Genomic DNA, 16,459 nt, shown 5'->3' on the forward strand with positions numbered 1-16,459 from the left:
CTGTCTCTCTCCTCCCCTTTACTACTCCCAGCACTCTTATCTTCTATGAGATGTGATCAAAAAGTAGTGTGAATTTTTTAATTTTGCAGGCTTTGTACACCCGATTTTCAAATTTTTTTATCTTGTTGGTATACACGTTCTTGATGTATGTTTGCATTTTTAGCTGTTTTGAATATCTAGTTTATTGTTAACAATGGAAAAGGTTAAATGTGTTTTCAATTTCTTGTAGAATTTTTACTTTTAAAAAGCATTTACTTTTAAAAAGCATGGATCAAATAATTTCCATTAAATTTTGCTTGAAAAATGGAATAAAATGCAGCACCGCATTCAAAATGTTGACCATGGATTTTGGCAAGTCTGCTATTAGTAAGACAAGAGTTATAAGTGGCATAAATGTTCCAAAGAGGGTTGAGAAGATGATAACTGCCCTGGACACCCCAACACATCAATTATTGGCAGTAATGTGGAAGAAGTAAAGAAAATGGATGTGGAAAATTGCCAGATCACTATCAGAGGAGTTGCTAATAAAATAGGCATATCCTTTGGCTCATGCCAAGCAATTTTTTCAGATGTTTCGGGCATGAAACATGTAGTTTGTGGTCCAAAATTGTTGAATTTCAATAAAAAATGAAGTCATGTAGATATCGCTCAGGAATTGCTGGGTGAGATCACTAACAATTCACAACTTCTAAAGAAGATTATAACACGTGATGAAACATGAGTATACACATATGAGCTGGCCAGAGTGGCCGAGCGGTTCTAGGCGCTACAGTCTGCAACCGCGCGACCGCTGTGGTCGCAGGTTCGAATCCTGCCTTGGGCATGGATGTGTGTGATGTCCCTAGGTTAGTTAGGTTTAAGTAGTTCTAAGTTCTAGGGGACTGATGACCTGAGAAGTTAAGTCCCATAGTGCTCAGAACCATTTGAACCATATGCACATATGACGTTGAGACCAAGGCCCAGTCATCCCAATCAGAACTATCAGGAGAGCCAGGACCGAAAAAAATTTGACAAGTTAAATCACACATGAAAGTTCTTCAGACTGTTTTCTTTTATAACCATCAGAAAATGCATCATGAATTTGTGCCTTATGGTTGCACAGTCAGCAATGAATACTATCTGGAAGTTATGCACAATTTGCATGAAGCAATCTGAAGACATCTACTAGAACTGTAGCAAAACCACTCATGGAAATTGCATCATGATAATGCTCCTATTCACACCTCAATGCTTCATCATCATTTGTTGGCAGAAAACAAAACCATAATGTTGCCTTAGCCACCATATTCGCCAGACATGGCGTACACAACTTCCTTCTGTTCATAAATCTGAAGAGAACCATGAAAGGACATCATTTTGCTGCCATCGGTGAGATAAAAAGGAGGAGCTGAACACTATAACAAAAAGTGAGTTCCAGAAGTGCTTTGAAGATTGGAAAAAGCACTGGTACAATCTTGTTATATCTGAGGGGTATTACTTTGGAGGGAACAAGTTGATGTTGACTGAATAAATAAAAATTCTTTAAGACAAACAAAAATTCCCATGCTTTCTGATCACAACTTGTACATGCTTTGCAAGTCCTTAAACCTAACCACTTTGGGATGCTTCATTGTGGCTGATTACTGTGGAGCCACAGAGACTCTCTCTGCTCTCATGAGTCAACACTTTCAGCCAATTACTCATCACCTACCCTCCGATTTGAAACACAGCAGCCATTTTCTCCACCAACTCTCCACAGTTCCTGTTCCTGCACTCTGCTCACCACTGTTTCTGCCACCTCCCTCTACACTAACATCTCTAATGCCAGTGGCCTTGACACTATTGAAAACCATCTCTTGCAATGCGTAACTGTCTGCTAACCTATAACCTCCTTCTTAGTCACCATGGCCAACTATATCCCCACCTGCAATTACTTCTGCTTTGAAGGCTTACCTAAAAATAAATCTGTGGTACAGCAATGGTCACCAGTATGGCACCCTCCAATGACAACCTACTGATGGTCCATCTAGAGGAATCCTTCCTTACTAACCATCAGAACCTCAAATCCCTCACCTGTTTCAGATTCATTAATGACATCGTGATCTGAGTTTAGGATGAGGACATCCAATCCACATTGCTGCAGAACATTAACACTCCCCCTCTCCATTTGCTTTACCGTGTCCTCCTCAATGCAACAAGCTATTTTTCTTGCTTTCTCGATGTTGACATCCACCTCAAGGAGGGTTACATCAGTACCTCTGTCCATCTCAAACCGAAAAACCACCAGCAATATCTCTGTTCAACAGCTGCTATGCCTTTCCAAACAATGAAGCCCTTTCCATACAGCCTAGCAACCCAAGGCCATCACATCAGTAGTGATCGGGCCATCAGTAGTTCATATCCAAATATACCAAGGGTCTCAGTGTGGTCTTCAGAGACCAAAATTAACCTCTCAACCTTGCACAAAAACAGAGGAACAGATCTCCCATGGTGTACTCACACATTCCCACCATCCAGCTCATGACTCAGTACCACCCATGACTGAAGTAACAGAATCACAGCCTCTGCCAGGGTTCAGCTAGCTCTCACCATGCCCTGAAATGAGGAAGATACTACTTACTATCCTTCCCACCCCTTGGGCTGTGGAATTTCACCACTCACCAAACTTACGAATATCCTTGTACATTCTTACTCCAAACCTGCCCCCAACCCCTTGCCTCATGGCTCATATCCCTATAATAGACCTAAATACAAGAGCTGTGCCATATATCCTCCCACCACCACCTACTCCAGTCTGGCTACAGGTATCTCCTATTCTATCAAAGGCAGGGCCACTTGTCAAAGCAGTCATATCATCTGCAGACTAAGATGCAACCACTGTGCTACTTTCTACATGGGCATGACAAACAACCTGTCTGTCTCCATGAATGTCCACCAACAAACTGTGGCCAAGAGACAGATGGACCATGCAGTTGCTGAACATGCTGGCCAACCCAATGTACTTCACTTCAATGACTGCTTCACAGCCTGTGCCATCTGGATGCTTCCTAGCAACACCACCTTGTCTAAAATGCATGGGTGAGAAATTTCCCTGCAATACATTCTATGTTCCCACAACCTCCTTGTCGTCTGTCCATTCCCTTCACTGAACTATCCCCTTCTCTGGTCCCGCTCCAGCATGACACAGTCTTCTATTCTGCCAACGCACCCACTAGAATTTTCACCTTGTCTATTTCTCTCCTTTTACACTCTCTTCCCCCCACCCCTTCAAACTTCTGCACCTGCACCTAGCAGCCCAACCATTTCCACCCATCACATCTCTGCATGCTCCCAGAAGAACCACTAGAACTTCCCCCACCCCTACCCTGCAATCTCTCCACTTCCTCACCCCATCCTCCTCCTTGCCCTCACCACCCACAGACTGCTTCCCCCATCAGGCGCAGTTGCTGTGCGCAGTTGGGCCACTGGCCAGTGACAGTGGCCATGTTTATGAGAGTTGTTCTTGTATGAATGTGCATGTGGTTTCTACTTTAGAAGAAAGCCTTTTGGCCAAAAACTCAAATGTATAGCATCCTCTTTGTTCTGTCAGTCTGCAACTCAGTGTGTCCTCTGTACAGTGAGAAGCAATCTATTGTTTTCATAATATTGTCATTATTTCATCCTGGATTTTCAGTTGTTTGACAGTAGAATAATAGCTTTACAAGAATAAAAAGAGAAGCTTAGACTGTGTGGTGTTAGAAACATGTAACAGCTACACACTTTATTAGCTTTGAAGTTACCAGTCTTTTTCTAGTTTAAGTATCCACAAACACACACACACACACACACACACACACACAAATCAGAAAGTCACTGATAGACACTATCCTCCAGCTTCAGTGACACCAACTATTAAAGAGTGGTTGCTCAGCCTAACAGAAGGGGAGGGAGAGTCAGGGTATGTGGCACCTAAGAGGGAGGTCAGATGTACAGCATAGAGAGGGACTGTGAGGTAAGGGGAAGCTTGGTAGGGAGATATCTTGCTCTCAATGGCAATAGCAAAATGAGGACCATAAAAAGAAGACATTCTCAAAGTAAAAGAGGGTAAGTATGGTGAAAAATTGAGTATAAGGCTTGGAACTGGAAAATTACGGGAGAGAAGCAGTGTGGGAAAAGCTAAGAGAATAGACAGGATATTAGTGAAGTTTAAATGCAGGTTTATTGGCCAATAAGCACTATACTGATCTTTCTACTGCCACATCTCTAGAATACCATATTTACTCGAATCTAAGCCGCACTTTTTTTCCAATTTTTGTAATCCAAAAAACCGCCTGCGGCTTAGAATCGAGTGCAAAGTAAGTGAAAGTTCTGAAAAATGTTGATAGGTGCCGCCACAACTAACTTCTGCCATTGAATATATGTAGTGCTACACAGGCATGCTTTGCAGGCACAAAGATAAATACTGGCGCCAAAACCTCTGCGTCAGTAAAAACATTAAATAAAAAAGGTGGAAGACGAGCTTTTTTTTCTCCACCCCGAGTTTCGACCACTGCATTTTCATACATTATCCAACGAAGTAAATACAAATTCCGTATTGTTAATCTTTGAACGTAGCAGCATTTCAATGTACTACAAAAATCTGACTGGCAAGACTGTTTGGGATGTTCGCCAATATGGCCAACTCTATGTTCTGAATTTTTTCCTACCTGTGAGAAGAGATGGTTGCTAATAGGAACTTTTATGAATTGTGAATCACATGCAGTATTCTCTTCACCATAAGAATAATACAAATATAATCATTTTGCCATGTATTCTTTCATGTTTGCTGCTATCTCATTTAAATCCTGTCGTCCTGATAAACTACGAAACTAGAGTGAGACAACAGCAAACGTGGGAGAATATACATATCATGTCATGTTTATATTTGTATTATTCTTATGCCTAATAGTGATACAGTCAGAATTGAAGCACACCATTTGACTAGATTTTTAAATCTAAGATGACTCTAATTTCTGTGCAGAACATAATGCACTAAAGAGGCGTCTGCAAAGATTTTCAAACGGAGAAAAATTTTCGCTAAACTCTCATTCAGAACATCTTCTATCATATGCAGCCTATTATTTGTTGATCATTATCAAAGAAAGTAGCACTGTAAGTAACAACAAAAAGCAGTCTCTTGCCATTGTTTCACTAATGAGACGATTCCTCTTTTTCTTTTTTTTTTTTAAATTGTAGGTGGCGGTAGCATGCACAAAAGCAAGCCATGCCGTGAGCAGCGACAGGCCGTAAACACTCATTATCAGAATGCGACAAACAATACATGACACAGTACAGTAATGCATTTTCAGCTTAGAGTGATGTAAACACCAATAACAAAGATAACGGCACTTATCAGATCAAAGAAAAATAAGCAGTCAATTCAAACCAGATGAAGCACGTGAAAAAGGAGGGTACCCGTATAAATACGGATGGAGCGCCTGACGCATAGCAAAGGCTACCTGGTAAAGCTTAATTGCTAAGCTTACGACTCGAACCAAACGACTGTAGCTGTATCGTCATTTATTCGACCTAAATTGTGTCTCATATTACAATGGACCAACTTTGTTTCGATTTGGAGGTGTGGTCTAAAACTTATCCCTCCACTTGAATTTCGAGTCTCAAATTTCAGGTGCAGCTTAGATTCGGGAAAATGTTTTTCCTTGATTTCGAGTCTCATTTTTCAGGTGCGGCTTAGATTCGAGTGCGGCTTAGATTTGAGTAAATACGGTATCTCAATCACATCCTTCACAAGAGCTTCAACCACCTATCATTGCGGTCAGAGACGAGGCATAGCTTACACAAAAATATACCCTCATCACTTGTAGATGCATCTAGGCACACCATCCCTTATTACAATTCAGTCACAAACATCCCTTATCCTACAAAATTTAGGATCACATGTGGAAGCACCTACATTGTACACCAGCTGTGTTGAAATTATTGTTAGTCTCCTATTTGGGAGTGACAACCAACTAGATTTCTATCCACAAGAGTGGTCAACACCAAACAATGGCCAACCAAAAATCAATAAAACAGGTGCTGAACACACTGCACACCACAACACCAGTTACTCCAACAATTGGTTCATTTCCCATGTCATTGGGGACCTTCATACTGACACCAGATCCTCTGAGCTATTCGGGTGGGAACTGCCCTTTGAGCATATTCTCCACTCTCACAATCCTAAAGATCTTAATTTCCACTAACCCCCTTCGTGCTTCTTTACCCCAAACTTTCATCTTCTATTATTTTCCAATCATTCCTTCCCTGTGCAAACCTGTTACTCATCTATCTTCTATATCTACCCTTTCTTCCTCCCATGTCACCTGCTCTCACAGTTTCGTGACTGGCATCCTTGTGATCCTGATGGCCCATTACCTCCCTAATCTTTCCTTGCCTAAAAATTCTTGCCCCCTTGCTGCACACACCTCTCCTTTTCCCTCAGCTCCTATCAGACTGAGCAATCCGTCTTAAACAATCAGTGTTACCAATTGTTGCAGGTGGATATATTACAGTTGTCTATGAGAGTGTGTAAACATAAATTGGAAAAAGGGTAGTAGTTCAGAAGTTATTAAAGTGACTGTGAAGTTATGTGTTTCTATTCATCATACACCAAAAATGCTTATCATGAAATTCAATGAATGTATTACCTACAATAACATATGGAATGAATTCATGCATTTATTGTTTTCAAGCTTGGGCAGGAACCCTTCAGATAACAACTCTTTGCTGAACATGTGCCCCTGATTTGATTTAAAGTTACTCATCAATTATCATGAGAGTTTTTTTTCCATTCTGTATTTCCATTGAACTATTTTGAAGAATCAGAGAATCTCTTAAATACTGACATCATACTATAAAATTCATCAAGGATATTTGTGAGAATAAGAGTGGATGCAGTGGATCAAATTCTTCATTGGTGCTTTTCAGTTGCAACTTTTTGTCCAAACCGAAGATTCTAGGATCAGCAACCCAAGTGTCACTACTCACCAAACAAAAGAGAGATTAAGCAGCAGACAGACTAGTAGCCTTAGCAGGCTCAATCAACTAATGAATATGGAGATGCTTCATGAACTCAACTAGGAATTTCTGGAGAAAAGATGATGTTCTACTCATGAAACGCTATTGCAAAAATTTAAAGAACCAGCATTTGCAGCTGATGACTCCAGTATGACTATTGTCACCAACACATATCTCAAATAAGAACCACAAAGACAAGATAAGAGAAATTTGGACCCTTACAGAGTCATATACACAGTCATTACCCTCTTTCTTCAATTATGAGTGGAACAAGAAAGAGAATGACTTGCTGTGGTACAAGGAACCCTCTGCCATGTCCTGTACGGTGGCCTGCAGAATATGTATGTAGATGAGCAGATGAAATAATTTATTTCATCTCCATATTTATACTCAATTTTGAAAAGAATTTTTTATCAGTTAATGTAGATAAATTTTGAACTTTACAATTATCTTCATTCATATGATGATCTGCTGCAGGTATTACGTTGTCTGAAATTTCAGTATTTTTTTGTATCACTAACCAAATTATGTATGACATTAAATGTCCTTACATAAATAAAAAGCTTAGCAAGAGCAGCTAGTGTGTCTGAGAAAGAAAGCAGTGAGCCTTCAATATTTGCAAACAGCCTTGTAACTGCTCAAGCTTAACTGTTGTGGTGATTTATTCTCATAGTGTCTTAGTATAATCCTTCAAAGTATAATTTCCTGTGAGTGAAATTGCTAAATATACTGTTTCACAGTGGATAAATCTGAATTCATTTTAGCTGAATAGATAATGAAGTATTGTAGGAACAGTTTAAATCACAGTCTGCACATCCTACATGTAAGTCATCACAATAGCGGGTTGTTCTTGAAATAGCTTTTGTTTTCCCTTAGTTCTTGTTGTCACTGTTTGATTTTGCAAAAGCTTTTGATCATGTGAACTACGCTGTAATTCTATGGGATTAGAAGAAATATTAAATATTGGTCACTCTGTTTCTAGAAAACAAATTGCAGAACGTTGTCTTCCACGGTGGAGAATAGGGATCATATTTTTTTCTCTTTTCTTTTCTCCTGGCACTTTGTTGTCTTTATGTATGATCTGCCACTAAATGTAAAACCAAACAATGGAAAATCCAGGATGGAATGTAACAATACTATGAAAAGAATAGTTGCTACTCACCATATAGTGGATATGCTGAGTTGCAGAAAGGCACAACAAAAAGACTTTCAGATAATTAGCTTTTTGCCAACAAGCCTTCATCAAAATTAGACAACTTACACACACACGCACACTCATGAAAACACAACTCACACACACATGACCACAGTCTCTGGCAGCTGGAGCCAGAGTCTTTAAAGTGTGTGTATGTTGTCTAACTTTGACAAAGGCCTTGTTGGCCAAAAGCTAATTGTATGACAGTCTTTTTGTTGTGCCTTTCTGTGACTCACCATCTCTGCTACATGGCATGTCACTAAATATGAGAAATGTAATATTTAATGTAATTGTGTTAGCAAATTAGGCAGTGTGTAGTATCAGCCTGTAGCTTACAATGAAGAGATGGTCACATCATTGCATCCATACAGTTTTTGATACCAAATTTTTATGAAACTGATATTTTATTTCCAAATGATTATCAAGTAATCAGTTAAATTGAATTGTACATTTTAAACTCTAGTAACTGAAGATGCAAAACTTTCTTGAAAGTATCACACTGAAGATCTTGTGCAGAAACAAAGTGCTGCTATCTTCACTACAAAGATCATGCTCACAGTCAATGACGCGCAACTATGAAAGCTTATTTTGTGTGCTTATTTTCGTTTTTTTATACCCTACATTATCGTTTCTTGAGAAAACTGTGTGTATTCACAGTGGATAGTCTTAGCCCAGGAAAGGTTGATCAGAACAGTCTGCTGGATAGGTTCCAAACTTTGTTTAGACTGCTCTTAAAGGATCTTAGAGTTCTAGATTAGTTGTCCTAAACATGCACACTACCTAATGGAAGATGTGGTTAATATGGACTCATTTCAAAGAATCAGAAGCATTCATTTATTGAACATGAGATAGAAAATTAATTTTAAGTTAGGTATCACTTCCACAACTATTGTACATACAGATATACACTGTTCTGCAATTACATTTCAAATGAGAATCTATCAAAACTAAAAATTTTGAGCGATAAACCACAGATTTCAAAATCTGTGTTGAGCAGCTTTATGGGCACAACCCTTTCTGCAGAGCAATTATGTTAGATTAGAGCCTGTTGCTGCACAATAAAGCTAGGCAAGTTTGTGTGTTAATATTAATCAGTAGTCTGTGAATTCTATATGTTGTGGCATGTTCTGTGATTGAGGAACTCCGACTTAGACATCTCATGGAAGCTGTGAAATAAGATAAAGAAAATTAAATGAAAGCAATAAAGTAACTCCATGAGACTCGATACAAAATGAGTGTAAAAATTACAAATAAGGTTCTGCACTATGACTTGACTAGAGAAAACACATGCATTTTGTTACTGCCTGTAACTGTTTAATTTCACAGGAGGAACGTATATTCGGCTCGAGCATGAATGGAAGGAAGCTCACTGTCACAGCCACATCCATGGTTGCCAGGCCGGTAGCAGTGGACGCCAGCGAACTAATGTCAGCAGTACATCTGCAACAGCTAGTTGCACAGGCATGTCTATGTCAGCCCGACATCGTGTTCGAGGGCGCAGATGATACCCAGAGGGCAGGTTCAGTGCCACCAGTCCTGCATTCGTAAATCTTGAGCCTGTCTGCATATGTTCATTTGCATCAGTGCCTTTTACATCCAGGCAGTATCAGAAAAGTGCTAGTGACAACTGTTGTGTCTGCCTGCATACTCGTGGAGACAGCAATAGGAATTCACTGTGACATGGTTTTTCTACTTCTGTGCTTCAGATCAGGCCATACTCAAGTTCTACCTCAAAAAAATCCTGTCAGTACAGTAAAAATTGCTGTCTTATTTTTCTGAAACAGCTGAATTCACAGAATGATTAAGTGAAATGTAATTTTTATACTGTTCTCTTAGAACTGGCCCAAATGATATAAAAAATAGAAAAATATTCTAATATGGTATAAACAGGTAGTAGTTACTCCTACGAGGTAATCAGCCAATATACTTGTTTATCTGTCAAGTGTTCAATTTTCACAAAACAGTCATAGATTGGAAACTAATGTTTGTTTAAATTAGGGGTTACTCAGCTTCCTTTAATGCAGTGGATGTAGGTTACTCAATTTACATTATAACAAATAAATAGAACATCCAACAAGATTTAGTTTACAACAAGCAAAGCAGTTATTGTTGCATTATAAAACAAAGTGCATTAGAATAGGACTCATATGCTGAATGTCAGTTTTTTTATGATTAATTTTTTTATATAGTTTATCTGAAATTTCTTACTGTTCATTTGTTGCCATGTTTCATTAATGGTTGTAAAAAGTTATTGTATTTAGATTTGTGACAAAAAGTATAAGAAAATGTTATGTTTTATTTTACATTTATGTGATTTTACTGATCATATATTGGAAGAAAGTTATAAACAAGCAGTCAGTGTTTTATAAAGGTTTATTCATTTGTCTCCTTGCATAGCTGAGTGGTTAGTGGGTTGACTGCCATGTGGAGAACCCATGTACAGTTCCCAGAACTATCAAGGACTTTTCCTTGGTAGGAAGATTGCAATAGGGTGCACTTAGTCTTGTGAGATTTCTTGAGGAGCTACGTGAATTACAAGTAGTGGCTCCAAGGTCTAGAAAGCAGGCATATACAGGAAGGGTAGTGTGCCTGATCCTGTGTCATCCTGAACTGCATTCAAATTATGCTGTAAGGCAGAGGATAATACATTAGCCAGTCATCACATGGTCCTCAGGGCCTGATTGTCATGACTTGCGTAGAGAAATAAATCTTTATAAAGCAGAGACTGCTGACTTTTCATCCAGAGTAGGACAGCAGTTATTAACTTTTTAAAGGCAAGTTATCTGGTAGTCTTGAAACACTTGTTTACTGTTACTGGGTGACAATAATCTTACAGAAGTATGTGTATGAGCTGTTTGTTTTTATTGTAATAAGTCACTATGTTCAAGAAACATAAGTAATTTGCCAATCTTCCTTAGATGACTTTGATGAGTTAAGTTTTAACTTAAATTCTCATATATGGAAAAGGCATGAGTATGAGTATGATATGTTCTGATTGTAGACTGTTAACAAATGTTCTCAGATGAGTTACACCATATCAAATGAATTATTTGAAGAAATTCTCTGATGCTTACATAATGAATAAGCAAATCAGTGACATCATCATCCAGCTCTAATCTGAACTCTTTATGTATTTTTGTTAGTTTTTATTTGATAATGATTCCAGACAGATGCAATATGCATATTATTTGTTCCTTCACACTGCATCTGCATGATCATTAAGTTACTTCCAAACTTACACACCAATGAAATGGCAAACTATCACTTATTGTAGAACTTGTTGAAGCATAAAAGTCCAACCAAACATTTCGCATATTACTGTGCACTGTAACTATAATGATAGTCTGTCTGGATGTAGATTTAAGTAGGACTCATTCCTTGTTAAGATTGTTTGAGCAACCTATTAATCTTTCTTATATGTGTCAATGAGATCTGTCTACTTATATCTACAGTTTATGTGAATAATGGTATTAACACTGCCCTGGAAATTCCCATTCATCCATTATCAATCACAATAACTGAGAGACAGTCCCTAATTTTGGTCAACATATGTTACACTTGGTTAATGTTGCCTGTTGCTATGATTGTTGATGGCCCCATAAAAGTAACATTATCAATGTAGATACAATAGTACAAACATAAAAAAATTAAGAGTAAGTGTTTACCTCTATAACAACTGTTGTCTGAAATGGTCTTTACTGTGTGTTCTTTCCTTTTTGAATGTGTATGTATTTTCTCTGAACCATCATACCATATGTTTCTAACTACAATATATACACTGATTGACAATTGCTAAGGAACAGAGGCATTACTGGATAGAAATAATCACAGGCAATAATGACTGACATGAAACATGGTTCATATGTAATAGAGGTGGTGTGGTGTATTTGTAACAAAAAATGATACAGATTTCACCACATGGGAAAGCAGGATAATGGGCAAAAATAACATTTATGGCTAAGATGGGTCAGACTTCCAACATAAAGGCGAATATTGCACTCTCAGTAAGAAATATGTCCTCTTCAGGTACTAACGCACATTTTGCAACTGTTAATCATGCTGGCTACCAAACTGCTGAGATGTTCTTGGGGATATTGTCCCACTTCGCTCACAAGGCAGTTTTGAAATCTTGGACAGTTTGGGGAGGGGATGTTCATTGAGAAACATGTGTGCCAAGAGCATCTCATACATGCTCTACAGAGTTCAGGTCCATGGAGTACACAGGACACTGCTATTTTCAGTACCTCTACTTTCTAGTGTGTCCAAGGCCTCAGCAGCCCTGTGTGGGCAGGCATTGTCATCCATAAACAGAAAGGTGGGACCTGCCACACTCCTAAACAGACAGATATGATCCAGAATAATCTCCCCGCAATACTGTCATGCTGTAAAAGTACCTTGATCAAAGATATGTACTGGTGTTCGGCCAATGTGCATAATGCCTGTCCACACCATAACACTTAGGCCATACAGATGATGTTCATGAACATTCTTCAGTGTGTGATGTGTTCTGCTATCCCTCCACACTAACTGGTGGGCAGAATCATTTGCACAGTGAAGCAAGATTCATCAGATAACATCACTTAGGACCACTGTTGCTGATCCTGACCAACATGCTCCCTGCACCAACGAACTCTGCCTCAATGATGGCATGGTTGAAATGAGATGCATTTAACAGGCTTCTGAGCATATAAATCAGCCTGATTTAATCACTGCAAAATTGTTGTGGCAGAGAAACTTGTAACAGTGGCAGTTGCAAGGTCTGCAACGATCTGCCTAGGAGTGAGATGTCTGTTCCTTTTCGCCACTAGGGCTACATGAAAATACTCTTGTGGTGTGGTGGTCCACCTACGAGCACTGACATGCTTTTGCTGGCATTTCCACCTTCAGAGGCCTGTTTTAATCATGACACTTTTTGACACACACATTACTGTGGTCACAGTAGTAACACTTTGACCAGCTTTGAACCATCCAACTACTCATCCATCTTAAGCATTCAAATGATGTCTTGCAGACATATTGCTGTACCACACAGAATGTTGCACTAATCAGTTCCACAACAACCTTCATCAAACATCTCATGAACTGTCAAATGCCTATGGTGAGTTCGTGTACAAGCTTTGCTGCAGTTAACACATCCTGCCCTCTACATATCCTTTTACTATCGTTGGTTGGATGTTCTGTACCAATTATCGGTTGTCCTGTAACAATTGGCAGTTGTTCCTTAGCAAGTGTCAGTTGCTCCTTAGCAACTGTCATATTTGTGTGTTCATTAGGAATGTATATGCAGTTATGTTTCAGTATCACAATTTTCAGGGTTAGTGAAGGGAATTCTGTTATTAAGATAGCAAACCTTCACATCCCAAAAGTACATATTTTGTAGAAAACTAAAAAAAACAATTTTTTAATTGATGCAAGTAATACTACTTTAAAGAAATGTTGAGTCATAATCTAAAGTAAAAGTTATCTGCTGCACACTTTGTTAGCAAATTTTTATGGTATTTATGACCTTATTAAATAAGATACATACTTTTACAACAAAACATTGTTAACATGCAACAAGTTTTGAGTTTCTGCTCTCAGATAGTTTTTAATGTTAGTAATAGAACTGATTGTACAAACACGTAAAATAATTTTAGCTTGAGTTTTTTCATTTCTCACACAAAAATAAAAGTTAGGGAAAAGTTCTTTGTGTTTTTCCTACAATTTGCTTGACATAATTTGTAAAAAAGACCACCATAAAAAGGATGATAATCTCTTGGAATAAATGATTTTTGAGACAGTAAATCACAATAGTTACATGCACAAATTGTAGCTGGCCTAGTGCACAGGTTTTTTATATTCCTAATGACTGTATTGGGAGTAATTTCCAATTCTCTTTAAAAAACTAGTTTACATTCGATACCTCACAGATGGATTATACCTCACAGCTGATATGTCTTTAACCCTTGAGTCTCCTATTCCCTGGATGAATTGATTTGTTCTACAGAACTTCAGATAAATCTGTAAAAAAATCCTGAGGTACATACATTACTTTAAATTGGTTCTGTTTGCCACATCTTACTTCCTATATCACATCAACACAATTAGCCAGGGGATAGAGCACCTGTTTCTCTTTCTTTATTTAGTTGTGGAATGCACTCTATTGCATTCCATTTGGGTGTGTCTAAGTAAATATTTTTGAATTATTGTCATACTATTTGCTACACTTTCATGCTGAAACACATTTGAGAGAAGTACTCATACATTGTGATTCTGAGCCCAACACCAATCATTATAAAATATTTTATTTTTATTTTTGTCACAGTCTTTTATTTCTGTGTCTAAGAAAATTTTGTAATGAAAGTTGCAAACACATTAGCATATAACCCTCCTTCTCTTTCATGCCATATATACTATACCACTGAACTATCCTCTAAATTATAAACAGTGAAATTGTGACACACCAGTTCCTACTTAACATAAAATCAACTGGCCTAGGTTCCAGTAGCTAACTGCAATGCATAAACATCCATTGTATATGTACAACATTGCCCTGTTTCATCCATCTTTTGACCATTTAATTTCTCTGGTCTTGCCCTTTCTTTATTCACTTGGTGAGCACTGAACTGACTCTCTGAAATATTATGTAACTCATAAGAAAAACAAGGATCACATTTCTCTTTCTTGGGACAGAATAAAAATGTTGTGTTCATTTATTTCTTTTACAAGCAAATCTTTTGCAGCATTTGGTTCAGTATTGTTACTAATGCAATTGTTTTCAAATTCTCTGTGCAGTTCACTAAATTAAAAAAAAAAAAAAAAAAAAAAAAATGTTGGCTCCAAATAAAGCTTGGAAGTAGATGCTCAGCCATAATGAGATGACAACTTTTGAATTTTATCTAAAAATTTATAAACATTTCCCTGCAATGCATTACTTTCTACCTTCTGTTCTCTTCCTGTTTCGAAATACTGTAATTATTCTCTTTACTCTGTTTAACACAGCTGCTGACTGATCATTTACCAGTTCTGAAAGTTGGAAGGAACATTTTTTACTTCTGGGCATCAAATAATTTTGTACTTTTAAATTTTACTGAAGACCACATTTTCTTTTTGATTATTCTACCTTTTTTATGAACTAGGGTAAACCAAAATGCATGACATATTTCACTACAGTTCTCTTCCAGTAATGAAGAACACATTCTCTGTTCCTTGAATTGCAGCAGAATTTTGATGAGCGTTGTGGACCCATTTTCACAGGTTCTCTTGTTATTTCAGTTTGTTCTCCTTTTTGGTCACTCAGAGGACTTCTGTATTCCTTCCCTTTCATTCTAGAGATTTTAGCTTCATTTCTTTTTCTCTTTTTCCAATCAGAGGGATCTACTTTTTCTTTCTTAGAATACTTTCTTGTTACTTCATTACCTTCATTCACAGTTCTATGTCCACTGTGTTATTCAAGATATTTATTTGTTCAGCTTGGTTTTTCATGTGATTCTAATTACCTGATACCACAATAGCTGTAACTGATTGTACTTTGTTATTTTTCCTAGTTTCTCATTTCTAACCTCTTCCTCCTCTTATTGGATATTTCAGGACAAACTTTCTTCCTCTATTTTCTTGTTAGATTCAGATGATCTACTTCTGTGTCTTCAGTTTTCTCTGCTGTAGAAGGCTCATAACTTGTGGCTGAATCTATGAAATCCCTGCCTTTCTGAATTACTTAAAGGTTTCTTTGCTGATGAGAATGGTGCTGCTTCCACTTGTGACTTCTGAGTAGGGAAATATGTCAGATATACAAATTATGGCAGATCAATCACTACACTATAACACTCTTAAATTACACAAAGAATGTTATAAATATCACCAAAAAACTCTAAATAATTACTGCATTGGAAAAACAATAAAAGGAGACTGATAAATTTCTAAGCAGAAATAGTGTTCTAAGATACAAGGTTTCATAACTTAAGATTTAAGTGTTACGTGATATGAGGTTTTGATACTTTGCAACAAAAGACCTAATCGTACCTGTATTGAGAGACAGGGCTTTTCATGGAACACATTTCTTGATGTGTAGAAACATGTAACTCAAAACTGACAATTTTTAAGTTACAAACTTTTTCTGTATTAACAGTGATATCGTTTTTATCACCTGAAACATGTTTTTTTTATTTTTTATTTCATCTTCAGGAACTTTCTTGGGTGAGAAGCCCTTGTAACAGTTACAATTTGACAAAAAAAATCATCACATATTCCTTCACAAAAAAAATACTG

The 16,459-nt window shown here is 37.7% G+C and overlaps 1 protein-coding gene across 1 annotated transcript in view; it reads left to right on the forward strand.

Moving 5' to 3' along the window:
• Positions 1–16,459, forward strand: part of LOC126101310 (SANT and BTB domain regulator of class switch recombination) — a 174,924-nt gene that overhangs the window by 136,975 nt on the left and 21,490 nt on the right. Inside the window, exon 13 of the mRNA XM_049911986.1 lies at positions 9,539–9,673. Coding sequence (XP_049767943.1) covers positions 9,539–9,673 — 135 coding nt within the window. The remainder of the gene's footprint in view (positions 1–9,538; positions 9,674–16,459) is intronic.

Source organism: Schistocerca cancellata, chromosome 9 (assembly GCF_023864275.1).
Source record: "Schistocerca cancellata isolate TAMUIC-IGC-003103 chromosome 9, iqSchCanc2.1, whole genome shotgun sequence".
Lineage (NCBI taxonomy): Eukaryota > Metazoa > Arthropoda > Insecta > Orthoptera > Acrididae > Schistocerca > Schistocerca cancellata.